Consider the following 27751-nt stretch of genomic DNA (forward strand, 5'->3'; position numbering starts at 1 on the left):
AAAGATTTGTGTCAGTTCTGTGATTGCTTTGAAACAGGAGAGACTATCTGTTCTACTGCCTGTTTGGGAAAGGCTTAAATAAACTGAGAGGCTTTTATGGTGTCATCAAAATTCCCTTGATTCAGGATCTGAGGAACAGCTTCTTGGAAGACTCCTAGAGACATCAATTCCCTTGCTCTCCTTGAACTCAGATATTTGGGTTCTCATGCTCCAATGCACATTTTCTATACAAAAAAAAAATCACAATTGAAAAGTTTAACAGCTTTTGCATTTTAATGGGCAAGTTAATAACACTGCTGGCATACTTACAGCCCCAGATGATCCACCAGTTTATGCAAGGAGGTGGTGACTCATTATAACAAAAAAAAAAACCATCTCAAGATTTTCTCCTCTTGAGCCAAAATGCAAAGATGCAACTTGGTAATAGCAAGTAGCAATATCTTAAGCAGATCTGTATGATGTTGGTGAAATGCATTTTGAAAGCAGCATTACAAAGTTCTGTGTTCATTGCTTTCTATTTATTCTCAAGGAAATGTTCTAGTTTAAAACAAGTGGGGTTTTTGATTGCTAATCCTGTCAACCAGTTTCTGGGAGTTCACAAGAATAAGTGGCTTTGAAGAGGAAATGGGAAAAATAGTCACAGTTTGTTCTTGTCAACAAGAGAAAGTCAGCACACGTGGCTGTAGAGTAAGATGACACTGGAGTCTTATTCCTCACTCTAAATACGAGGCCACAAAGAGGAGTAGTGGGGAAAAAAAAGTCAGCAAACCTTTATAACCCCTAGTCCCAGAAGTAACAAAAAGCAGAATCAAATGTATGACCTGAGACTGTTGTTCTCCTTCCCTAAGGGCTTGCCCCAGGCAGTGAATGGATTAGGATGGTATTACCACAATTTTAAAAGAGACTACAGAAAAGCAGCCAAGCACTGGTTAATTGCTGAAGAATTGGGAAATCCAGATGCATCATACAACCTTGGTGTCCTATATTTAGATGGGATTTACCCCGGAGTACCTGGTAGAAATCAAGTGAGTAAATGTTTAACGGTACTATTTCTTACATTAGGGCCCAAGTTAGAAGTTTCTGCCCCATTCTTGAGATTGCTCTGTTCACCCTGAGTTGGATTTTGATACCTTTCATCATAAAGAAGGGTTTTACTGGGGGGTTCAGTCAGATTGCTTCGGGTGGGAGATGTTGCTCAGGTATCTCAGTCAAAATTATGTGCATGTGTTTGTATTCTTTTAATTTAGGAACAAAACAGGTGCAGGTTTTTTTCCTTCTAGTGACAGCAGCCAGGAAGGATAGTGTGTGCTCTCACATCATGGGACCTTTTGGGTTCTCAGTTTTGGATTGGAAAAGTTTATAGGGAAAGGATTCCACAATAACTGAAAGCAACACAACCTTGTCCCTGAACTCATGAACAGCTATGCTATGTTCACACAGCTTCTGTGAGCCTCAGAACTGCAGTGAGAGGCCTCCAATCCAGACTTGAAAATGTAACTATGTCATACAGTCCTAGTAGATGGCAGTATTTTATTTTGTTTTTCTGTGACAGAACCCATTAACGTGTGTGCAAAATAAATTTTCCCCTAGTAGGAATGGTCTACTTTATTTATATTTCTTTTAATTTACTAGGTAGTGTATGAACAGCAGCAAAAATATAGTGAGGAAGACTTGTAATAAATGCAGGCAGACCTCATACTTAGAGCCAAAAAATGTTTTCAGTGAGGCCTTTCAGTTCTGAGATCTGGATATATTCCAGACAGTGAGCATTTCTGCTGCCAACAGCAGCAGTGCTCACCAACATGTGCATGTGGCAAACACATTTTCCTTCCCCAGGGACCAAAATACACATTTCAGAGTGGACTGATTATAAGAGTACCCCTAAAAATGCCCAGGTTTCTTTATTCATCAAAGCCAATGGCAAGAAGTTACGGCTGTGATGGATACTGTGTAGTCCACAGAAAGCATATATTGATGGTTAAAAATTCCTTGAAATAAATTATTTCAGGATGTGTGCTGGTTTGGTTTACTTTACAGATTACTCTTCCTGAGGGTAAAATGTGGAGTCACAGCCTTCCCACTTCTTTAGCTCTGGCCCTGCTTACTCAATCTGTGTTATCTTTTGTAAACCAGTTTCAAAGATTTGAGCACTGTGGTTGGTCTCTGCTGAACATACTGAGCATTGCTGCTGCTCCACAGCCTTCATTTAGCATCCCAAGTGCAAAAGTCCTGTTCTCCAGGATGCCTTAATAATCTTCCTACTAGTGAATAACTGCTTTTATTTCTGTGAGTGCATGCAAGACTTTTATGTTAGCCAAGCGTTAGTTAAATGTTTAGACACTTTGCTATTTGATGTTCCATATATTACCTGAATATATGTTTTTAAAAACTTTTCCTAGCCTAATCTATTAAAAAATTAGAAGAAAGAATTCATTTCATCTAAGTGCAAAAGTAGTTAAACTGTCTTGCCCTCATTAGCCAGCTACCTATTTTAATTCATTTGATGAAATGAGTCCTGAAGAAGAAATCTCAATGAAGATTAATAATGCAGAGTTGATAATTGTGTCTTGTTTCTTCACAGACAGTTGCTGCACGCTATTTCTATAAAGCTGCCCAAGGAGGACATATAGAAGGGACTTTACGATGCTCTCTGTATTACATCACAGGAAATATGGAAGACTTCCCTAGAGAGCCGGAAAAAGCTGTAATGTAAGTAGTGAGACCATTTATTAAAGGAGAATATATTTCTGATGTAATTATTTTGATTATTGGTGATTTTTAAGTCCATAGTCTAAATACCTTGTACTTCACGGTGCTTACCTCCTTGGCAAAAGGTTCTGCAGTAATGTTTGATCTGCATGAATATGTATTATTTAGATGACCAGTAGATTTTGAGAGATATTGAGTACTTCTAGTACTTTTCTTTTCCAGAAAAACTCGGAGAGATTGTATCAAACTGTTGGGGTCTCCCCCCCTGCCATGGAGCCCTGGGAGAGGGGCCCTGGGGACAGACACGGGGTTTCCCTGCCCCTGGTCAGCCTCGTTCCCATTGGTTGTTTTGTGTTCCCCTGCGTGGGCAAGGCCCCTCGGGTCCTGTGATTGCCTCAGTTCCTCGGCAGAGCTCCGGCCATGCGGCTGGAGAAATAAACATCTCTGAAACATCTACCACGAATCTGTCCATATATACTTCTTTTCCACGGGACTCCTGGTTTGATATATGCGTGTTGCAGTAATCCCCGCTGTACGGCCAGAAAAGAAACAGCTCTGGCAGACATCATAGTTGAAATGTTTTAAGCTCCGGTACCTAAATCCAACAATTGGACACTCTTTACAGATGTTGCATTTGGCCTGATGTTTTGCTGTTTCTGCAGATGCCACACAGTGTAGAGCTGGTAGCCACACCATAGACTGTGGTTCTAAGCGCATCCAGTCTATAAATTGCTTTACAGTTATTTCCGGCTTATTGTGGTTCTGTTGGAAGCAGCTGCGCACACTGGGTTCAATGTTGCTGCCACCAAAGGCTGCCACTTCCCCACGCTGTGCCTCTGGTGACACATTTCTGTAGGGCCTGCCACCTCCTTGAAGAGATATCTGTACTTCTCTTCCAGAAGGCCCTTAGAAAGAGACATCAAGCTAATTTTCAGGGACTGCACTCGAATTTTTCCAGTTCGGCCACTATCATACACATTGAGCAGCCAGTTAAGACACATGTCTACACAGAGAGGAACATTCACCATATCTTTGTGTTTAAACAACATCCTCGTCTTTGGGTATTCAGTGTTGTACTGTTTCAAGTAGAACACGCGGTCAGAGCGCACCGTGTGTCCCGGGGTCCCGTGCAGGCTTCTGATGAGGTGGAACGCGCGGCCAGCAGGTTGTAGAACAGGGCTGTGCTGCATGCCAAGGAGCACTGGCTCACATCCCAATGAACACTTCACATGGTCTGTGGTCTGCCAGTGAAACTTGAGCAGCGAGCTGGAAACGTGTTGTTGATTTGCTCCATAACATCTGTTAGATCTGTGTTGGTATCATGAGGTGGAACTAACAAGTCATCTGTCTGATGGAACTGTGAGCTTGTGTCCTGCTCGAGCGGGAAGCCAAGGGCAGAGTGCTGGGGCGAAGCACAGGGAGAGGTGCCATTGAGCCGGGAGTCTGACTCGGGCTACAGTAGGGACAATAAGACACAAATTTATGTTATTTGTATCCACATAATTTAAATGTGGGCTTGTAGGCAGCCATCTTGCTCCTTTCCTTTTTTATGTGCTCTTTCTTGTTTGTCCTTCAAACTACTGAAAGTTGGCTTAGGTCTATGCAACTGCTGAGGGGTAAAAAAAAACCCAACAAAAATACCCAAACCAAGAAATTTTTAGAAGAAAATTTACACTTAAGAACAGTTCTGTATCTGAGCAGGGCTCTGTGGCTGACTCACAGGTGACTCTCCTCCCAGCGTCTGACAATACTGCTGGATAAGGGCATGCTCATCCTCTACGCTTCCTGTGGTGGAGCTGCTGTCCATGTCCAGAAAAACTCGGAGAGATTGTATCAAACAACTCTTGAGAGGTTGTATCTAACAAAGGCTTGCTTTTTTTTATTTTCAAAAAATATCAGTCTCCTGACGTGGTAGAATTGGCATTTTGTATCAAAAAATAGGAAGATAATTATTGATAGCACCTATTAATTTACATTTGTTTTCTGAAAAAAACATTGCTGCGAAAAAAACATAGGATGCCTCTAATACACTCATAGAGATGAATGGACTTCATGTTCTCAGTCAATTGTTACAGGATTGATGCAGTGACTACTGTTAAATTCCATAATTTGTCTTATAGAAGAAGTCAGAGGGTGATCCCATATCCTTTTGTGTTCTTGGAGTCTGCGTGAGTTGGGATAACATTACTGGAGCACAACCATTCATTTTTTGTTTGTTCTATTCCACAGCTGGGCAAAACACATTGCAGAGAAGAATGGCTACTTAGGTCATGTAATCAGAAAAGCTCTCAATGCTTATCTGGAACTTTCATGGTATGTTTCTTCTGTTCTCTTTATTTTCTATTTTTCACTTACTTTATAGCAAGATAAAATAATTAATAATAGGTGATCATCTCAAAGAAAAAAAAAGTAGTAGCACTACAGAAATCAGTTGCAAAACATCCATTGAGATAAAGGGAAGGAGGAGTTGACCCAAAATGGAATTCAACAGCTCTGACAGAATGAAATGAAAAGGAGTTTTTAGTGTGGAATAGTTGTATCAACTGTCTGTGGTTCTCATCCCATAATATTTGTATAACGTGCACTGGATTAACCAGAGGAACACCTTTCACTTCTACTATTCTCTGTGTTACAAATCTCATATGTTGCTTTTTCTCTTCTGTATAATTCTGTGTCATGAAAACTCAGGCTGCTGGATTAGATTTATTCGTTTTTCTGTGAATGGTTAGTAGTATCTTTTGTGTAAGCATAATAGGAGGCTGTAATATCCAATGAGCCTGTCAAGAGGTTTCAAAATAGTGTCCAGGTTAATGCTCCACCTTTGCAGCCTCTGTAGGCATGAGCATCAGATACTGTGTGTGCAAACATCAGACTGTCATATGTGATTAAAACAATGGCTCATTTGTCCTGCAGCTTCCCCCTGTAAGTACTGAATTAGTGCTTCAGGCTAAGGAGATCTACAAGAAACTTTCAGTGGACCGTTCTGGAGTAATGCATTCCTGGAAGAAGTGTCTTTTTTTACTCAGTCCATCACAGACATTTCTCCTTAGACCTGAGCTCACTTTTCAACACTGAAAAAATATGTTGACATTTTTGTAGCGTGTTCTGTTGTGCAAGCCTGTGACTTTGCCCAGCTCACTTTGCATTTCACAGGTAGATGACAGAGCATTAAGATTCCAGAAAGTCTGGGCTCAACAGCTAGGAGGGAAAATCTGCTGGAGTCCTACTTGAAATGCCAGGGTGTAAGTTGCATAGGTGTGAATTATTGCACTGCCAGTCAGACCAAGTAATATGTGTTCTTCAATCATTGTTTGCAGACACGTTTCACACATCTCTCTGTCATGGTAGTTTGATCTTCAAAGAATGATTTAAATGTCGTAAATGTAATTTCTTAGTTGCCCTTTGAGACTTAAGGATCAGATGAACCGATTTCCCCGCTTTCCCCTGAACTCCTTCTGTAGTCCCAGGTCTCTCTTTCACTAGATGTTTTCACAGGGAAAGTACAAGGAATAATTTGTAATCATGCAGAAACAGCTGGATAACAGGAGGTTACACCTGCTAGTTCTGTAAGGACAACTTTCACAATTTGATTTAAAGTTGCTTTGCTTAAGCAGCTACTCTTGAAGTCAAATGTATATTTGACCATATGTGCTTCCAGTTAAACAAGCCACTGAACCCTGAAACTTGCCATAGTTTTGCCTTTGTGTTGTGGAGAAAATCATTGGCATCATTAGTCTTTAATAGGAAACTTCAGAAGGAAAAAAGTACACCAAGTGGGTTTTTTTATTATCTTGGGATTTTGAAACTACACACATGATTTTAAAGACTTCCTCTTAATTTTGCATGCACAGTCTTCATATTATAGAGTAGATGAGTGGCAGAGAACATGGGGGGCGCTCTTGTCTAGTATCAGAATACTGAATTGCTATACTGCAAACATAGTATTAAATTTTACTACTTGCTTTACAGTCAGTGAGATGCATAGAGTCCTTAGAGGGACAGAGACTTGTTCTAGTCATACATTCAAGTATATGGAGAGACAAATCCTGTTTCAAAAAGCTCAGTCTAAAAAGACAAGAAAAAACAAGTCACATAAATAACAGGTAAAGCGTACCAAAGAAACACTCAGATGAATGTTAGACAGATACATACACAGCTAAGTTAATTGCAGATTTTTTTTTTTAAGTAGAGTCTTTTAAGAATATTTTATCTGAAACATTATAATAGAGAATTGGGCTTAGTATCAGATCTTCTTTCCCATCAGTCTGGCACTTACAGTAAATGCACACTGGAGCCAGTCGAGCTTCAATGCAAGAGGGAAAAGGCTGCAAATTCACAAGATCCAGCATGGCTGGTTACACCAAGGATTGCCTCTACATGTCGCTGTTGCACGGGTTTCCCAGCCTCTTGCTCTTAAACTTTGTACCAAAATTTTGCTTGTAGGCAATTTTATAAATTAATTTAGTCCTTTTGGGGTTTTTTTAACTGTAACTAAAATGCATGTTATTTTTGTAAGGTTTTTCATTCATTTATTTTATCTAACATTAGGCATGAAGCTCTGCTGCATTATATTTTAGCAGCTGAAACTGGGATTGAAGTGTCACAGTCAAATTTAGCACACATCTGTGAAGAAAGACCAGTGAGTAAATGTATTCACAACTCATTATCCTTAAAGGAGCACTTGTTAATAATCATGTGATCCTAGTCTCTTACCTGAGATATGAATGAATCAATTCTTTTCTTTATAGGACCTAGCAAGAAAATACCTAGCAACTGATTGTGTCTGGAGATACTACAATTTCTCTGTTTCTCAAGTCAATGCTCCGTCATTTGGTATGTATAAGGAATTCTTCCTGAATTTTAATTTTACTTTTTTTAAAATTTCAAAAACTGTGTTTGTCACAACTTGTATGTGAGTAAGCAACTTGAGGGAAGATTAATTCCTGCTAATCATACATTTCCTTTTTCATGTTTTGATAGGAATATCAGGAGAGAAAAGGTGATTAAAGTGTTGTATTTCAGCACACGTTTTCCAAAAATTTCCTTTTTATGACATTAAATGGATAAAATTTTAATAAAATAAAATAAAAAAGCTAAGTCCTGAGGAAGGGCTAGATATTTAGGAGTCTAAGCAGTTGACTGAAAGTTTAAGGAAAAAAGCAGTAGACTCTAGGAGCTCATGCTGTTTGGTTTATCAAAGGGAAAATCCAAAAGCAAATATACTTCCATATCATAATTGAGTCATGAGAAACTAATAAAGGCTAAGGGATTCCTTATCTAATTTATTACTAGTTTTTCTCTTAGGGTACAGAGTTTATCAACATTGGTTGAGCTTACCTTGGAGAACTAAAGGATTCTCTGTTAAAAAAAAAAGGTCTGTTTGCAAATAAGTTACATTCCTCAGGCCTTAAATTCTACTACATCTATGACTTCAATAGCTAAGTCATTTTGGTGCCTCTGAAAGCTTTACTGAATATTTGAAAATATCTGATTGTCTCACAAGAACATTGAAGTAATTTGTAACATTCTTGTGGAAAAGTGGAGTGTAAAAATAATTCATGCTATTTAAATAAATACATAGTGTGGAGCATTTAAATGTGTGGAAACTGAATAGCACGTGGATATAGCCTGAAGCCACAGGAGCTGACAAACACTGTTGGCTTTCCTGAGGAGCTTGTAGACACCTTAGCAAGGTGTAGCTTGGTTGACCCTTTGGTAGATCCACTGGTACGATCTTACATTAGAAAAACTTTTGAAGGTCAGACTCATAGGATGGGAATGTCATTCCATTTCAGTCCACTGTAAAAACATGTGGGATTTCTAGGTAGCTGCTATAGACGCACAAGGCAAAGTATAGAAGAGTTTCAAACCGTTTGAGGAAAGCTTAGGTCAGATAAATGTAGACACAGTCATAGGAGTTTTTAAATTCATTAGCACAGATTAGTGCAACATCATGCTTGCTCCTGTCTGGGTCAATGCCCTCTCTTTTTGATGCATTTCATTACTGTACAATGTCCCAGAAAGACGTTTGTAAAATATTTGCTGGGCATCGCTTCCTTCTAGACCAGGAAAACTGTATCCCTACCATTGTCCAGGGCTGAGTTGGATTTGAAACTAATAAAATTATCAGCAGCAATGTTCTCTAACTTTTGGGGAAGGTTCAGCCACCATAGTGTCGGGTACAGAGCAAACACATAAATGGCATGGTTTTAAGCCTCTTTAACTTAGTAGGGCTAATCTGACTAATAAGGCTTCAGGTTGCCCAAAGACAGATTCAGCAAGTGAAGAAGGAATGCAATATAGAGACTCTTAAGTCTCAGTTTTTGTAAAGGCAATGTCATTCACTAAATTCATTAAAGAGAAACAATGAGAGATTTCATCCAGGATCAATATTTTCAGTGGGAGGCTGATATAAAGTAGCCACAGAGACAACCAGAGAGGATGAGTGTGTTTGTTTTTTAATATTGTGCTTTAAATAGAATTACTATTAACTTCTCCATCACATTAATAGTTGGTTAATTCTATTGCTACAAATAGTCTAAATGATCTTCTGCTCATTTCTTCCACAGCTTATTTGAAGATGGGCGATTTCTACTACTATGGTTACCAGAACCAGTCTAAAGACCTTGAGCTCTCCATGCGGATGTATGCACAGGCTGCCTTGGAGGGAGATTCACAGGTGGGTCTGCAGTTGTGGCAAAACATCATAGTGTAGAACAGTCTGGGAATTTAGCTGTGACTCGTTCTTCTGCTTGGCCTCATCTGCACCAAAGGAACCTGCCAGAATAAGTTACAATTATTTCAATATACCCTGTGAGTCAGTAGTTGCTGTTTCATAATAGAAGATAAACTTAGCAGAGATTAGTGGTCCTAGAATTAGGCTGCTTTGTAAGCTAAATGGCCTACTGCAGTGCTACCTTACCTTGGCACAATTGACTCAGTTATGACCTTGGTATTTTTGCAAGAGGAAGAACTAATAGACTGCTGGGTTGTATTCCAGTCCTATCCTCTGCCATTTTAGGATATAAAAAAGAAGACTGGTCCATTTCCCTTGGTACATTGAGTGAATCCCAGGGTGAATTTTGCTCGCTAACAAAGGTTTCATCTTAAAATGTTTTATAATTAAAGAATACACATTAATTTTATAATTAAAGAATAATTAAAGACATGGACTGTTTCACAACTGAGTTTCCTGTTCTCAAGCCCTGCTGAAGTGTCCCGGGTGCAATATTCTGTTTGCCCTGTCCCTATGGCAATATCCCCAGACCATGGCTTGTGTGTGAACTTATCAGAGGTAGCATAGGTGGGTTCTGTTTTGAGGTTATTGGGAAAAAACATTACTGCTAAACTAGCAAAGGAAAGAAGGGATGCATGAATAGTTACTTTAAAGTATGAAAGTCAAAGTGATGGGGAATTGTGGAAGATGTCTTGTGTGTTCATCTTCATGACTCTGAAGAGACACAGGGTTGCCTAAGACTTGTGCAAATAGGCAGAACCGTAAAATTAAGGACTTAAATTGTCTGGAGGAGACTTCTGCTCTCAATTTCTCTATTCAGATGCTGTTGATCTGTAGAGCTAGGTGAAGGGGAATTGAACAGTAACAGAACAGAAATCAATTTCTGCTTTCAGTCTGTATTTCCCTAGGAGATAAAATATTACAGTTTGATACGGTGACTGTGCTTAAAGAATAACTAAAAATAAGAAAAAAACCATCTGGAAAAAGATACGAGCTAAGAAAACAGTGTCACAACATCTGAATGCTTCTTTTGCATTTTCAGTGTTTACCTGAGTACAGGTACACTGTACTTTTCAGTACACTGAAAGCCCTTCAGAGAAAGGGCTCTCATAATTATTCGGTGAATATCACATTATACTAAACAAATTTAGGGAAGACAGTTACAATTATTCAGATACTTGGTGCTTAAATACAGATACAAAAATTGAATGTTTGAACAGCAATGCATGGTTTTTTTACTGTTAGGGTTTCTTTAATCTGGCCCTTGTCATAGAAGAGGGCAACTCCATACCTTCCTACATTCTGGATCACTTGGAAATTGATCAAGCATTGCATTCTAGTAATACATCACTTCTTCAGGAACTGTATTACAGGTGAGTCTTTTTTACCTTTAATCAGCATTTTCTGGTTTTCCATGTGAGTAGCATTTCCTCTGGAGGGCAGCAAATCCTGTAATTATTAACTTTGTTCACTTTTATGATTTAAGGCAGGTTAAGGTCAACATACTTGAAATTCTTAAATTCCCTAAATATATTTCAGTTTATGCCTGTTAAAGAGACCTGATTATATGTGGTTCCCTGAAATAGCAGGGACTAGATTCAATAATCAGGGAGGTCTTTTTCAGTTCAAATATATTTAAGTTCCTAAGTTAGGCGCTGGCAATTTGTGTGCAGTACAAACCAGAATTTCAGTTATAAATGTAGCATAATATAACACAGAATTTAAAAATATGTAACTGGGATAATAGCAATCTTTCCTATTGATTCTGCAAATATGTTCCAGCCTGGCACAGATATTGTGGCACAGAATATTAGACACCGGAGAAGCTTTACAGGTCTGCTGCCTGAACAACCTGTGCCAGCACTATTCATGCACAAACCACCTACTGTGCTCGGGTTCCACTACAGAACATGGGTTTCCTTTACCCAGGTTAAGCAACAGGTGTTGGAAAGCACAGTGGGAATACAAAGCCTGCACAATATTTGGTGAACTTGTGGAATTGCCTTTCAAATATTCAAAGAAGGAGGAGATAATGGTTAATACACAAGGCTGTGAATCAAGAGTTAGTGGTTTATCATCTGTTTTGCTACCAAGTGTTGTGTGACCCCACAAAAGTGGAGATGATACCAGCATAAAAACCTCATTTGTCTATTCACCAACAATCTGTTGAAATTGCTCTTCACTGCAGTTAGCCTGAACTTGTACCCTAAATTACTTCCTCTCCACATGAAACTACCAGTCAGATACATAGGGGTTCTGGACTATCTGGGATTGCAAACTTGAGTTTGAATTCTGCCTTCACTTGGGCTGAATCCAGTCCTGCATTGCTGTGAGAGTAATTCCAGAGTTGACAGTGCTGAAGGATTTTCCCACCACCATACACTTTTGTCCAAAAAGGCACGTACTTTTATGTATTGATATATATGTATATATACACATGTACACAATCTATGACTTAATAACTAAATTATATGTATATTTATAACAAAATTTATATAGAAAATGTATATATCGATATAGATACCCCACCACTCCCTCCTTAGCTTTGTAGAAAAGAATCAATTGAAGCTTAAAATAGGTGCCTGTGATTTAGCTGTCTAAACTCCCCTAGTAAATGAAGTCCTATTTGATGGACTGAGAAAGCTGCTCAGCTCACCCCACAGGAGGTAGGGACCTTGTGCTAGTCAGCTAGAACACTCTTCAAGCTTGGACTTCATTCTGTCATATGCATTGTCTCTTAAAGGACGTTTAGCACCAGCATTCTGTGTGGACAACTAAATTTTGTACGTCTAATTTTAAATCAAGTCCTTCTGCTGTTAACTCACATTACTTAGAACTTGAACTGTGACTGCTTTGCATGTATAGCCTGGATGCTTAGACCCATTGTTGACTAGTAAGAAAATAAAAAATACACTTCTAGGGTAAGGTATTCTGTACTTAATAAGTTTAAGATGGCATTTTTCTGAATTTTTACTTCACCATCTGTGAGATAGGGATGATGATATTTGTTTGTTTTTCTGGCTTACTGGTTCCACAAACCCACTTGAGATTCCCAGATGATTGATGCCACAAAATTGTGGAGGAGGATTAATTGGTTGTTTTAATGTTCTTGTTGTAGGTGCTGGAATAATAGTAACCAAGAATCAATCAGTCCATGTTCATTAGCATTGCTTTATTTTTACATGAGAGTTCTCTGGAACAATGTTTTACACTCTACTCTGGTATGTAGTGCTCCTTTATTACATGCACAGTTCATTTGGAACATGACCTTGGCTTTGCACTGCTCTAACTCTGTTTTTAAAATTCCTGTCACAGATCTACTTCATGGGAACCTTTCTTTTATCTATTCTTGTTGCATTTGCAGTGCAGTCTTTTCAGTCTTTATCTGGTAAGTATGGGTCATAGTAAAACTGAAGAAAGAGGAGTGATCTTTTTATTTCAATAAGACCATCAACTATAAAAGCTGAATTCTAGATGTGATAGAAGTACCTCTGAGCAGTAGCTTCTTTGACACACAAGTAACTTTTTTATCATTAAGAAGGGGTAGATGAAGAAAGGCATAACTTTAAACCCATTGGTTTCTGAAAAACTTCCCTTGATAAAGGAGATTCTTAATAAAAATATTAACTGCATGAGATTGTTCCCCATCTCTCAACATGCAGTATTATTACAGGAATTATGAGTTTGATTACCTATGTAGTCTCTGCAATATGCAATCAAAGTGTCTTGCCTGTTTGATATGACTGGATCACTTCAGATGCAAGGTGGGAGAAGAAGTGAGGTTCCAAGAGCTGGTACATTGGAGTAACTTAAGAAGAGTCAGTTCAGATTCTTCACACCAGTAACAGAATCAGGAAATAGATGCAGTCAGGAGTTGCAGACTCCTCCTCCTGTCTTAAAACAGAAAGTTTGGCTCTGTCTCTTTTGATGGCACAAAGAACATTAACAAATAGAAGATCAAGTGCCTGACTTCAGTCTGTTAAAAGTGCCATCATGTTTTCTACCATATTGAAAGAGATATCAAAGACAAAACTACATTGCTGAGGAAAGGGGAGAAAACCCCTACCATCACATGAAAAATAATGAATCATCATTTAAAAAGCATTTCCTGCTTCAATCAAGCATTTCATTTCAGATCACAAGACTTGATCAGGAAATTGTGAAGTGAATATTACCAGTTATAAAAAGAATTTCTTCCACTACATACATTTTTTGATGTTGTGTTTTAACCCCAGTAGGCAACTTAAGTGTATGTCAGAAAACAAGGTTCTGATGTATTTCCATAACAAAACACCAAAAAAATTACTTTCACATTTATTTCCTATAGGTGTAGGTTGTCAAAAACCCAATACCATTAAATCTGAAAATATTATTTGAATTAAGACATGTAACTGTGAATAATATGCTGAATATGGAAATAATTCTGAAAGCCTGCTTTGTTTTCTTACTAGCTATTAATTTATGTTACTTGGAAATCACACAACATATGTATAAAGTATATAGTTATAGATATTTTTCTTTCAGTATTTCCAAACCTTTGAATATTATCTTTATATGTAATTTTACATCCACATAATATTTAAATATTAATTAATAGACTCCCTAGACACAGTGGGGTTTTTAAAATAATTTCTTTTGATGTTTTTCTGAAGCCCATAATTCTGCTGGAAGAAGATCAGAACCATTGTCAGATGACGTCCCTTCTTCCTTAGTGAATGATAACGAGCATGCTACCAGATTACAGCAAGATGAACCTACTCTTTCGAATGATTTATCACAGCAGGAGTCAAACCCTCAGAATCCTCTTGTTACAAGCTGAAGTGTAGTTTTCTTGACATCCATTGGGAAGGTGGGATATGAACAACTGCGAATCTAAGAACTGGCAACCAACCCTGTACATGGCATTAATAATGCAGGCCAACAGCTGAAGTTGTAGGGAAGTTCACTGATCTGACTTCTCCACTGCAGAGGAAAACTGTCCCTATAATTTTTTTAACTCCAAACAGATGATGCAGATTCTCTCACTATACCCAACACGTGATCATACTGTATGTCATGGAAGGACCTGGAAGGAAACCTGCAAAGTCTTTGCCTAATTGAAAAATAAGCAAACATCCTACAGGTTTTAATGAAGTTCTATTTACATGTCTAATCTCTTATTAAATTACTTTTACCACATTTTAGCTTATTTAGTGATGAAATTCCAAGTTTGAATCATGGAAATTACATAAAAGCAAAACCCAGTCACCAACAGTTCCATGGAAACCAGTCAGGACTTCAGTACATGCAATGGTAACAATGAGGTTTTTGGCATTTTATATTCCATGCTAATTTTTTAATGTGAAAAGCATTTTGTTTTGAAAGAAAACATACCAGGAATATTTGCAATATGATCATAACATATTAGTGCTGCTGGCTAAGTTTTAGTCAAAGTTTTACAAGCGTCCACAGTTCCCTGGTGGACACAACAAAATGTTTCCCTTCCTACCAAGAGCCACTGATTAGAGAAAGGAGCTCCCCTAATGAGTAAATAAAAGAATATTTAAGTGTGATCAGGGGCCACAAAGTGAACAGAAATTTGGTTTTGGATTCTTCCACAGATAACACTAGCAAGGATTTATTTCATGTTCTACAGTAATGCTAAAAGACACCTAGTTAAGTGACAGTTTATTTGATAAATGTTGGATGGGAAATATGGATAACATGTATGGAGTGCAAATGCCTTTTATCTGATTTAAAGCTGTCTGTAAAGTGGCTGTAGGGAAGGTCTAACCTTTACAACAGGTGTGCAGGCACCTCTGCAAAATGATGTAGATCACAGACTATAAATTGCATCAATCTATGCATTACTGAGGGTTAAATCCACTCGCATTGCACTACATTATTTACTCTTATAAATAAAAATATTTTTCTAATTCAAGCTGTATGTGGAGGAATTTCTTTTAAGGCACCTCTTTGATGAAATAGTATCCTGCTGTTGCAATCTCTCAAGATTATTATTTACATGCCTGTTTTCTTAGCTTCAAATGAGACAATCAGCTTTTACTTTCATTGAAGAATACAGTCTTCTCACAGAGCAAACCTGTAACAGTTTCGTTTTTCAAGCAAGACATAGGAGGTTTCAGTAAGAAAGGAATCATTTAAAAGGAAAAAAAGCTCTGACCTTCAAGAGAGATTTTTATATTTCTATATAAATGTCTATACACACATATCATCGGGACACGTTTCACTTGCAGAAACCTGAAAACTCAAAAGTATTAAGAGTTGATGCTTTGAGGCAGTGGTTCCATTGACAAGTCATGAAATAAAAATGAAGATGCTGAAGCTCCTCCCCCTCCCACTGAGAAAGTAAATTATGTGCCACGTTAATGAGTTTTTTATTTATTTGATCAAGAACTGTGCAAGGAGTACTTTTTGTTCTCAGTACAGTTGTAGATACATATTTTGTTCTATGTCTAGGTTGGTATTTTAATGTGTTACAAAGGAGCCTGACTTTTACATACTAAACTGTTGTACTCACTGGGGCTAGATTATGTGTTTTTGATATCCATTGCAAATGGTCCCCATTATTTTTGAGTCTATTTTGAGTTGCAAAAATGTATGCAGCTAAATTTAACTATATCAAATTCCTTAACGCAAAGATATGGCTATTTCAAGAGCCCTCTCAACTGTATTTTTATCACCTAATAAAAGAAAACTGTGCACCTCTATTAAAACTGGAGCAGGTTTAGACGGTAAACACAGAAGCATTGCAGAAAGTCAAGTGTAGCCCTTGAAGACAAGTAGACAAATGTCCCAACGTAGGCATGGTGTTAGGTTAGGTACCAAATGACGTGCACAGTTAGATATTCACAAAAAACTATGTGGACATGCTTAAGACAAATCTTGCTTATAATTAGCCACATGTGAAAGGTGTATTTTGCTACAAATGTCACATGTAGCAAAACTGAAGCCCCTGGTGAAATATTAATCCCATGAGAGTTTGTCAGTGGTGGTGTGATTGCAACCCATGTGTTGCAATCCAGGAGTTCTCAGAGCAGCAGTGGTTTAGATTGTGTACATACAGGTCAGAGTTAAGCGTTAGCACTCAGGCTCACTCTGTTTTCCTCTCTAAAGCCCATGTTCTGAACTCTAGTAATTAACTAATTTGAAGAGTTCTGTCAGAAACACGATTTCACATCTGTATTTCAGAAGGCAATTGCTGAAGCTGCAATATATTTCATGACACCAGCAGTTAATAGTTCCATCTTTGTTTATTGTTACCTATTACATCAGAAGTTGTACCAAAGTATGTTAAGATAAGCAACTCTTCACAACAAACTGGCAATCCTGAAGGCTAAAATAATAACAGTTACATTATTATCCTTCACTTCTCATAAGATCCAGGGGGCTATTACTTGACAACCTAGAGAATCAACCAATTCCCAGAGAGAAAGAATGGTTATTTAAGCAAAGCAGCTACATAGTTCTACGACACCCACAAGGAAAGCAGGGAGAAAAGGGGAAAAGAGTTGCTGTATCAAAAATTATTTTTCTTAAATTGAAACATGGTCACCGAAGTTTATTGTTTCCGCAGCCCATGCTGAGTGTTCAGGGTGGGAATAAGGAAATAATAAATCACAGTTGTAGAGCTAAAATGCCCTCTATACTTTGTTTACATGTATTTGATAGAAGTCCAGCCATCTGAACAACACACGTCACGCATAAGGCAGTGTGTAAGTGATGACCACTTTTTGATCTCCCTTGATTCAGCTCAGAATCATCTCTAGTACAGACAACAAGGAATTTTGGAGGGGTTATTTAAAAAGTAGGTGCCAAATTATCTGAAATGAATGCAGTTTACACCAGCTAAATGAATTTGTCTTACAGACAGTGACAAGGGAGAGAAGTTGCTACATGCAATGTATCAAAGTGCCATGGGAAGAAGGAAGAATCAGGTGAAGATAAGCTAAAAATAAGAAGTCAATGTTGAGCAGTTCTGAGTACTTAACTACAGGTTTATGAAGGAAACAATTCAAACCAGTTATGAGAGAATTTGCAACTATGCTGAAAAGTTTGTTCAGCTCTGAATTGCACAGTGTGGTAGTAGCAGGACAGCACTGAAGGTGGGGGGCATCCATATGTGGGCAACTGACCACTGACTGCATGGTGTTGCTTCCCAGACCATAGAGTGAAGAGCTTTGCATTCCAATAAATAGGCATGAGGAGAGACTTAAAGTTCCATATGAAGACCTTGCAATAGAAATCTTACTTTGTGATAGAGGGGACAATACTTGCGAATTAGTCCTGGTATGCTGATTACATGTTATAAACATACCCCTTGCTGGTATTTTTGTGTTTGAGCTACTGGAAAAGCATAGATGATCTTTAAAAACCGTATGTGAAACATGGATTATCTGTGAGGAGAATTGATTTATAGCAGATTCTTGTCTGTGTAAGCTGCCCCCATTGACTAATGGACTATTTAACACTGGCTGTTGATCCTTATCGTGGATGAAAGGTAGCACAAAGGTATGAAACAAGTTGAATAAGCTTTGTCAGAGGAATTCCATCCCTACACCCTCTCCTTCCTGCCATAAATGTGTGAACTGGATTAAAAGACTGGGATGTAGGAAGAAAACAAAAGGCTGGATTCTTTAAGAAAAAGCCCAAGGGTAAGAAAACTAGAGAATGTCAAAGGGAATCTGAGCATGGAGCAATTTCCTATGCTGTCTTCTAAGATGTAGGTGACAGGAATAATCCCTGAATAATCAACAGAAAATTGTAAATTAAAAAAACCCAGCATCTGGAATATAGGTGTGTTGGAAATGCAGCACAGCCTCGATATTTATCTAAATACCTAATTCCTATGCCAGGAGACTAAATTATATTTGCAGTAAGGAAAGTAACAATGAGTCTAGGCCAAAGTAGTGTCTGTGTAAAAGCAGCCACATACAGATCAGTGAGCATCAAAATCAGACCAGATATGGGGAAATGAGTAACCAAAATGGAAAGGAAAAGATCACTTGCATTATTGCAGTATATGCTTATGTACCAGTTAAAGTAAATGAGAAAAAACCCCAAGAAACACAACTGAGCAGAAACCGAATCACCTGCAGCAGATCAGATATTCTGAAGCACCAATGTTCCAAACTGAAATTGCACCAACAATGCTGAGTGCCTGTTGACTTCAGGGACTTGGGTTGTTTGACAAGTGCTATCAGATACCCATCCACCTTTGGGCATGTTAATAACGCCTTAGAAGAAAACTGGCTGTAACAAGTTTGTTTATAACTGTGTTCAGTGATCTTTCTGCTAACGTATTTGTTGACCTTGCTTCCCTTCCCAGTCTGCATTTTCTGATTTCTGTTGTTTCTTTTGTTTGTCTGCACTGACCCCTTCTTAATCACTCATGAACTGTCTAGATAGCTTCTAATGCACAGCATTGCCATTTGCTCTTATCGGTTCTGCCAGGTGAACAGAAAAAAGCACAAGTCCATTAGCAAACCTAGCACCCTTTTTTGACAGTCTGCCAAGGCAGGAACTGAGATACTTGCTTGGCATTATCTATCTGTTCATTACAGCATGGCCTGAGTAATGGATTTACACAGCAAGTAATTCTGCAAGTTATAAGCAAATCTCCCTAGATAGATTTGTATTAATAAACTAACCAAGGTCAAGCTCTGCTGTCTTTGTGATGAGTTAAACCCTTCCTGTGAACCCATTTACCTCATCTGCTGCTTCTTGGGACCAGTCTTGGTCCATAAAGTCCCCAAATGGTGCCCAGCCATTGTCTAGGAGGATTCTTCTCAAATGGGCTTGAGCTAGGTCAAGCAGCACACCCCCAAATAGCTGAGATAATCACGACCCAGTGCCTAAGCATATCCTCCAGACCTTGTTCAGTTTAATTGTGCAGACAAACCAAGACTGTTTGCCTCTCTTACAGGCCATGAAGCTCCATTCCACCCCCAAGCAACAGCTGAGATTAGTCCTTCCAATTTCACCAGCCTGTTTATCAGTGTGAGCCTTCCAGCAGGCCCACTGTGTTCAGAGCTGGTTTGAAGGCTTGCTTTCTTGAGAGAGGTGTGCTTGGCACGTGTTTGTAGAACACAGCTTTTCCAAAACACACCAGTACTGACTTAACTGGAATGAGAAATTAAAGCCTCCATTCATGTTTTATCTTGTTTCACGAAGACCAAATTGTAGTTTTCCCCTTCTGCTCTGCAGAGTTTGTAGTGGCAATAACACTGTCCCTGCCTCCTTGTCCCATATCAACTCTGTCTTCTACCTAGGTGGCAAGGTTTAGAGGCTCCTCTCTCTCATGAGTGCTGCATTGCTCTTCCAAGCCAGGTCCAGTTGCACATAGACAGCCTTTCCAATAAAAATACAGTATGCTAGTCCCAGAAAACAAGTTAACCTTTGCAGTTCAGTTGGTTATAATAACAGTAGGGGAAACCCAGATACACTTACTCTAATGCAGAAAACTCTAGGCTAGTTCATTAAACAAATGTTAGAAGTTGTACAGAATCAGGCAGCCTGATCAGGAGAAGGAAGTGGGTGAGGCCTTCTACTGGCAGCTGTAAGTAGGCTCAAAATCACAAGCACTGGTTCTTGTGAGTGAGTTTAGCTACACTGACATCAGCTGGAGGAGCAACAGAGCAAACCACAAACAGTCTGTCCAGGAGGTTCCTGGAAAGCACTGATGACAACTTCCTAACACAGGTAGTGGAGCATCCCACAAGGAATAGTGTGCTTCTCAACCTCATGCTAACAAACAGGGAAGGCCTCCAAGGTTGGAGATGTGAAGGCTGGGGGCAGCTTTGGCTGCAGTGGCCATGAGATTAGGAGTTCAGTATCGGGCAAAGACGAAATGGGGCAGGAAGCAAGGTTGCAACCACAGACATCACGAGAGCTAGCTTTAGCCTCTTCAAGGATCTTCCAAGAAGAAACCCATGGAAACAGGCACTAGAGAGCTGGGTGATATTCAAGGATCACTTCCTCCAGACTCAAGAACAGTGCATCCCAATGAGCAAGAAGTCAGGCAAGGGTGTGAAGAGACCTATGTGGATGTTTAAAGAACTCCTGTCATTACTCAAGTGTAAGCAGGAAACACACTTGAGATGGAAGCAGGGTTGAGCCACTCTGAATGAATACAGGGATATTTTCAGAGTAAATAGGACTGAGACCAGGAAGGCCAAGGCCCATCTGACATTAAATCTGGCCAAGGATGTCAAGGAAAATAAAAGCTTCTTCAAATACATCAATAACAAAAGGAAAAGCAAAGGATGATGTGGGCCTGTCACTAAATGGAGGGGGACTTAAGTAACAAAGCATGCAAAGAAAGCAGAGTTACCTAACACCTTCTTTGCATCAGCCTTCACTGACAAGACCAGCCCTCAGGAATCTCTGACCCATGAGACCAGGGTGAGGGAATGATGGAAAGAAGATTTTCCTTGGTCAAGGAAAAATGAGTTACAGAACACCCAGGTAAACCTGACATCAACAAGTCCATGGGCCCTGACAGAACACATCCATGAGTGCTGAGAGAGCTGGCAGACACCATAGCAAGGCTGCTTATGGTCATGTTTGAAAGGTCATAGAGGTGAGGAGAGGTGTCTGAGGACTGCAAGAAAGCAAACATCACCCCAGTCTTCAAAAAGGACAAGGAGGAGGACCCAGGAAACTACCAGCCAGTCAGCCTCACCTCAGTCCCTGGAGAAATGATGGAGCACCTCATTCTAGAGGCCATCTCTATCCACATGGATGACACGAAGGTGATCAGGAATAGTCAGCATGGACTCACTTAAGATAAATCATGCTTGGCCAACCTGCTTGCCTTCTGTGATGAAACAGCTACCTGGATGGATGAAGGGAAAGAAGAGGATGTTTTCTACCTCAACTTCAGCAAGGCTTTCAACACCATCTCTTGCCTTGACAGGCTGGAGAGATGGGGAGAGAAGAACCATCTAAAATTCAACAAAGGAAAATACAGGGTCCTGCACCTGGGGAAGAATAACCCCATGCACCAGCACAGACTGGGGGCTGACGTGCTGGAGAGCAGCTCTGTAGAGAAAGACCTGGGGATCCTGGTGGACAACAAGCAGTCCATGAACCAGCAGTGCCCTTGTGGCCAAGAGGGCCAATGGTACCCTGGGGTGCATTAAACATTGCCAACAGATTGAAGGAGGTGATCCTGCCCCTCTACTCAGCCCTGGTGAGGTGCACCTGGAGTGCTGTGTCCAGTTCTGGGCTCCGCAGCACAAGAGAGACATGGAGCTCCTGGAACAGGTCCAGCAGAGGGCTGTGAGGATGATTAAGGGGCTGGAACACCTCTGTTAGGAGGACAGGCTGAGTGAGCTGGGTCAGTTCAGCCTCAAGAAGACACAGCTGAGAAGGGACCTCATCAATGTCTGTCAGTATCTGAAGGGAGGGTGTCAGGAGGATGGAGCCAGGCTCTGCTCAGTGGTGCCAAGCAACAGGACAAGAGGCAACGGGCAGTAACTGATGCCCAGGAAGTGCTACCTGGACATGAGGAAGAACTTCTTTACTCTGTGGATGACAGAGTACTGGAACAGGTTGCCCAGAGAGGTCTTGGAATTTCTGTCAATGGAGATATTCAAGAACTGTCTGAATGTAATCCCGCACCAGGTACTCTAGGATGACCCTGCCTGAGCACGGAGCTTGGACCATGTAACAAACCAAATTTAGTCTCTTCCAACCTTACCCATTCTGTGATTAGAAATTTTTCCTCTGCATCTTTTTAAGCCTTTACTAATCAGCTGTGCCTGACCCCAATCAGTAAGTTTTTTATAAAATCACCAGCAGCCTTCAGAAACACTAATAGGCCAGTATTTAAGAGTTATTTTACTGACCTGAAAAGCTGCCATAAAGTAGAGACATGAATCCAAATATTTCAAAGCCTAGAGTAATTGCCACATTCTTCAGATACCCAATTCAAATTAAGAGGATTAAAAGTGATTAAATAGTAAACCTACACTGATTAAAAGCATGTCCTTACAGAGGCCGAAATCCACCAGAGGAGTGACAGCCATGCAGCGATAACCATGGTGAGTGCAGGCATGAGCTCTTTGTGCCAGGGGTCAGAGGCTATCAGGCAGCAGTGTTGCTGCCCAGCCTGTTTTTTGGGCTCTCCTAGGGCAAATTCATCTATCCTGCATGGCACTACATTAGTGTGCTCTGCAAACATACCCTCTGTGTCTTTGAAATGTTAAAAGGAGTTTAAAAAGCTTCTTTTTCATATCTTGAATATCCAGTGCCAATGCATAGGATATCCTTGGCACTTGGATACTATCAGCCCCACAGAGGAATAGTTTATGACAGAGTTGGTTACACTCTGTTGTTGATATGACAGATTGAAATGCTGAACAAGGTGGTTTCTAATAATAAAATACCCTATGCACCTTTCCAAGAGAGCTTTGGTATCGCATGTGATAATTCAGTTAGCAAGAAAGAGGCAGAAAACAAGAAAGCACCAGATTAGCCTGCAAACCACTGCCGCCTCCCCTGCCTATTTAACTTGTGCCCTAATGCCATTATGCCAGGAATATTTAGATTCTTCTCTGATGCCATTAAATGCATGTTAAGGGTATGTGCATTAAAAAAAAAAAAAAAAAAAAATCCCTCCTTCAGATGAAATAATTTTGATGGCCATAACTCTGCCTACAAAAACAGTAACATTAAAATTCCCCAGGAACCCACTTATGCCACCGCCACCACCACTTGCAGATGAAAGCAGAAAATTAGATATCTACCCTGTGCTTTGTGTACCTGCCTCATATAATTCCAGAACTATTTGAAAGGGTGATGATGGGAGTCTGGGTTTAATGAAGGCCCCTTCTGCAAATGTGTAAGATACCTGCAATTGATTCTTTCACTTAATCCAATGAAAGGGTTTGCTTTCAAACATTTAAATGCTTACACTAGTGTTAACAAACACACGCCTAGGACAAAGAAGTTCAAGATGCAGTTTTTGAAGATACACAATATTAATGCTCCTTCACTAAAGAATAATTGATCTAAAATATTTTAGATATTTATCTCACCCTTGATCTCCTTGACACATGATATGGGTTAACCCCAGGAGGTGACTAAGCCCCACACAGCCACTCGTTCACACACAGTCCTCCAGGATGAGAGGAGAAAATTGAAAGAATAAAAGTGAAGAAACTTGTGTGTTGAGATAAAGACAGTTTAACAGGTAAAGCAAAAGTCATGCATACAGGCAAAGCAAAACAAGGAATTCTTTCATGCTTCCCATGGGCAGGGAGGTGTTCAGACATCCCCGGGACAGCAGGGCTCCATCACATATAACAGTGACTCGGCAAGACAAACATCATCCCTCCAAATGTCTCCCTTTCCTTCTTCCCCCAGCTGTATGTGCTCAGTATGATGGAATCTCCCTTGGGTCAGTTGGGGTCAGCTGTCCCAGCTGTGTGACCTCTCAACTCATTGTGCACCCCCAGCTTCCTCGCTGGTGGGATGGGGTAGGGAGCAGAAAAGGCTTTTATGCTGTGTAGGCACTGCTTGGCAATAATGCAATTTCCATATTATTAACACTGTTTTCTGCAAAAATCCAAAACATGACCCCATACCAGCTACTGTAAAGAAAATTAACTCAGCCAAAAGCAGCACAACAAACAAACCCAGAGTTTTGTGCTGTAAATTGAGGCTAACTGTAAAAGAAAGCCATTTTTGTTTGACTGTGAGTAAATTGAAGCAATGGAAAAATAAAAGGAACAAGGACATACAGAAAACACCAAACCCTACAGTCACTGGAGTCCTGAGAGTATTCCAAAGCCTTTTAAAGTCTCCATCACTCTTCTATACAGAAAGAAAAGAGCAGTTCTCTGGGTCTTGGTTGCATTTCTCTGATAATTACAGTGACTTTGTTTATAACAGCACAGAAGAGCTTAGAATATTCCCCTAGAAGCTTATGTGTAGCATAAGTCAAGACCGAGTACTTCAAGAATGAATCATCCTTGCAAGGACTATCCCAGATGCTATTAGAAAGTTGACCTCTGCTCTTTAGTGAGGAGATAACTGTTCCCTTTCAGGCTCTGGGTGAAGTCCAGACTGCAAGTTCTTGAACGCAGCTCAAGTTCATAAGCTGTGTTAGATTGCTGATGTTGGGTGGCAATGCCACAGGAAGCATCTAGACTTTGAACATCCATAACTGGTCCAGGACATGGCTGGACTGTGGTCTGCTGCTTATACCCTATAAATTTTCCATACTTTGCCAAAGCTTCTGTGCCACCAGCCCCAGAATACATCTCAGCCACTGAAGGGTAGTCCACACCAGCATACATTAATTGGCACAGGTGGTGTAAACTCGTGAGGTGCATAACCTACATTACAAGACATTTATTTTACCTCCCTTAGAATCAGAACATAGAATCACTCTCTCAGTGTCCTCCTTCAAGACCTCTGTTTTCTGGAAGCACACATAACTGCGTATCCTCAAGGCTTGTGTCCCACCGATAAAAAAAGTGAAGAATTAGATTGTGCCCTTGAACATTTGACTTCAGAGGAAATATCATACACAACCAGCAGGACAGTTTCTGATAGAAATGGGATATTTTTGCAGAAAGACTGGATGTTTTTCTCTCCTACAGACATAATAAAGAATCAGCTGGTATTTTCCCATCATGCCCACCACACAGCCAGCAGAGCAAGTTTTGACTGCATTCAAAACCTCCATGCAAGTTAGCTCATGACTCGGGAAGAGAAAGAAAAGAATAACACTACTGCAATAAAAATCAACAAAAATATCCTCAATGAGTACATCCTTCAGAACATTGTTGACATGCCCCAAGAAAAAAAAATTCCTTCCCCCACATCTCCTCTGGTTCAAGAAAATACTCTGAATAGAAACCTTGTTCCTTCCCGCTATAATACTGTGGGTTCAGACCAAGTAACATACACCAAATTATAATAAATTTGAACACTTACCTCCTCAGTAAACAGCCACAGTCTCAGACTATGTGTCTCCAGGAGCAGCCCTGCCTACCATGAGCAAAACTCCAGGCACACAAACACAGAGCTGCTTCTGGCTCATACCAGCAAGCCTGAAGCTGACTGCTCCTAGCAAAAGCTGTTTTTCTTCAGTCACTTTTCAGCTGTTTTCAATAACTTTATTTTGCTTTTAAGCCTCCCCAGCTGTGCCCCAGGAACCTTGATTTAGTTATTTCAGATACTTTATTTCTCTAGGATAATTATTCTCATGCTTTTTGAGATGAAAAGCTGCTTGAAACTTTTAGCAGAAAGAAAAGTTTTCCAGCTTGTCTTGAATGGCATTTGCTTGTAATCCAATAGGTATAAAGTAACATTTTGAGGACTACTTCATTATTTTTCATTTCTACTTAATTTTCTTTTTTCCACATATGGAAATACATGTGATTATTTAAAAATAAACAACATTTTGACTGCTTGCGATATCTTACCCAGCACCAGTTATCCTACTAGTCATTTGCAGGCCTAAGACTAAGAACTGCCTGTCATACAACATGCACATTCAGGCAGAGGTAGGCTTTGAAAATTGTGCCCTACAGAGACTGAAGTAAATGCCTCTGCCTGAGGTGCACAAGGCACCTGGCCCAGGTGAGGCAATTTTTAATTCCTCTGGGATTTGAAACTAGGAGAATTGCCAGGACATGTCAATAGATGGTGCTGAAATGGCCCTTTCTACTGGTTAGATGTGAAATCCATTCTCAGCTCTGTGATAGTCTCCATTAAGCAGAGTTTGCTTTGTTGAAGATGCTCTATGTACGCTACAGGAATTCTGCCATCCTGTCTCCCTTGTTGATTTTAAAAGGCTTCTAAGCCTTTTAAATGCTAAATTTGATGTGAAAGCAGTAAGTGTTCACTGTCTACTGAGGAACAGAGCATTTTGTAAAAAACTCATCTATCTGACATTTTGGCTTAAATCTATGACTGAACTGATCTCCTTCTACATTCTGCCCTGTGCCTGAGCCAGCCCCCATGCCTGGTGTCCAACCCCCCAAGAACCAGGGTGTCCTCAAGACCCTACAGCTCCACCACATTGATGGGGTGAGTATGGGGACTACCCCAGAGGAACAGACCTGGCTACTGTATCCTACCACATCTCCCAAATATTCACTGCCCTACAAATGCACTAACACACCGAGGGGTTATGTTTTACCTTTGTGGATGATCTGGCTGAGTGGTCCTTCTACCTTGAGTTTTTGACCCCCAAAACACCTTCTGTGATGATGTCTATAGTGTCTCTGTGGAAACATTTTCATTGACCGAACATCTCATTAATTATTCTTGCTCAAAAATTACCCAATGGGGTGTCCTAAAACTGGGTTTTAATTAAAAGTTACAGAGGCTGAGTAAGTGTAGCTTCAAACATTCCTGCCAGTACAGTGTGACAAGCCTCCCCTGGCAAGGTACTGCTGCACATGGTGAAGAAAGCCCATAAGCTTTACACTAAGCTATGGCTCAATGTAATTTATTCAAATCACCTGTTACACATGGTCAAGACATCTTAACAGCTTTAGCAGTTGCCTCTCAGGTATTATACCTCTGACTCACATCCAGGAGGGGTAACTTAATATGACTTGGTAAGAAGTAATTTTACTAATAGCGGAAGGCTATTTGTGGTGTTCTCAGGCAATATTCGTATCCATCACAGGGCAGCTCATTGCAGCAGTAGAAGACCACTTAATCAGAATCTCCAAATTCACCAAGAACCAGACCTCTCATTCTCTGGAGGGACTAATGATGGCCTTGAATGACCCACACAATTAATCTCCCAGACTCTTTTTCAGTTACCGGTGTCAGCAGTGTTGTTTTCCTAGCTGTAATATCTCAGCTTTATAGCCGCTGGTGTCTGGTTGCTTTCCCACATGGGTCATTCTTCCAGCTGCAGACGTCTGTCCTAAGTGTACCCACCTGAAGTGCTTGCACACATCAGCACCCCTCCATGTGTGTGCATACCCAAGGTGAGGTGGCCTGGCTGCTGGCGTGCAGAGGGAGGGAGGTCTCCTCCATCCCTCCCCAGGCAGTGTCCAAGATGAAGCCCTGGGATGGGGTGTCCCTGAACACTGAGTTGCTTTCTAACAGCAACCCCAGTGAATGCTTTGAGCCCATCCTATTGAGGGCTTTGTTGTGAATTCATGGCTGGTGGTCACCTGACTAGGAGGGGTGGAGTGGAGCTGCTGTATCACATCCATAACCATGAGGTTCATAGAGAAGTGCTGCCAGCTCCATGCATCTGGGCTTAGGATGTCTTGCTCAGGTCACCAGGCATTTTGTTTATTCCAAAGGAAGTAAAATTTATTCCTT

The 27751-nt window shown here is 40.1% G+C and overlaps 1 protein-coding gene and 1 long non-coding RNA gene across 2 annotated transcripts in view; one reads left to right on the plus strand and one right to left on the minus strand.

Moving 5' to 3' along the window:
• The window catches only part of SEL1L3 (SEL1L family member 3), a 32109-nt gene extending 16335 nt beyond the window's left edge, over window positions 1-15774 (plus strand). Inside the window, exons 14-23 of the mRNA XM_008645011.2 lie at window positions 849-1025; window positions 2582-2709; window positions 4939-5022; window positions 7258-7348; window positions 7458-7542; window positions 9279-9388; window positions 10691-10818; window positions 12564-12666; window positions 12761-12833; window positions 14098-15774. Of these exons, the coding sequence (XP_008643233.2) occupies window positions 849-1025; window positions 2582-2709; window positions 4939-5022; window positions 7258-7348; window positions 7458-7542; window positions 9279-9388; window positions 10691-10818; window positions 12564-12666; window positions 12761-12833; window positions 14098-14264 (1146 nt within the window). The 3' untranslated portion in view covers window positions 14265-15774. The remainder of the gene's footprint in view (window positions 1-848; window positions 1026-2581; window positions 2710-4938; window positions 5023-7257; window positions 7349-7457; window positions 7543-9278; window positions 9389-10690; window positions 10819-12563; window positions 12667-12760; window positions 12834-14097) is intronic.
• On the minus strand, window positions 9384-26805 carry LOC108445033. Its single transcript, XR_001859771.1, has 4 exons — window positions 26604-26805; window positions 13138-13339; window positions 10834-10894; window positions 9384-9486 (listed from the first exon to the last, which is right to left on the minus strand). It is a non-coding gene; the product is annotated as an uncharacterized LOC108445033 (long non-coding RNA).
• Between the last annotated feature and the right edge of the window lie 946 nt (window positions 26806-27751).

This window comes from Corvus brachyrhynchos, unplaced genomic scaffold (assembly GCF_000691975.1).
Source record: "Corvus brachyrhynchos isolate BGI_N302 unplaced genomic scaffold, ASM69197v1 scaffold80, whole genome shotgun sequence".
In the NCBI taxonomy this organism is placed as follows: domain Eukaryota; kingdom Metazoa; phylum Chordata; class Aves; order Passeriformes; family Corvidae; genus Corvus; species Corvus brachyrhynchos.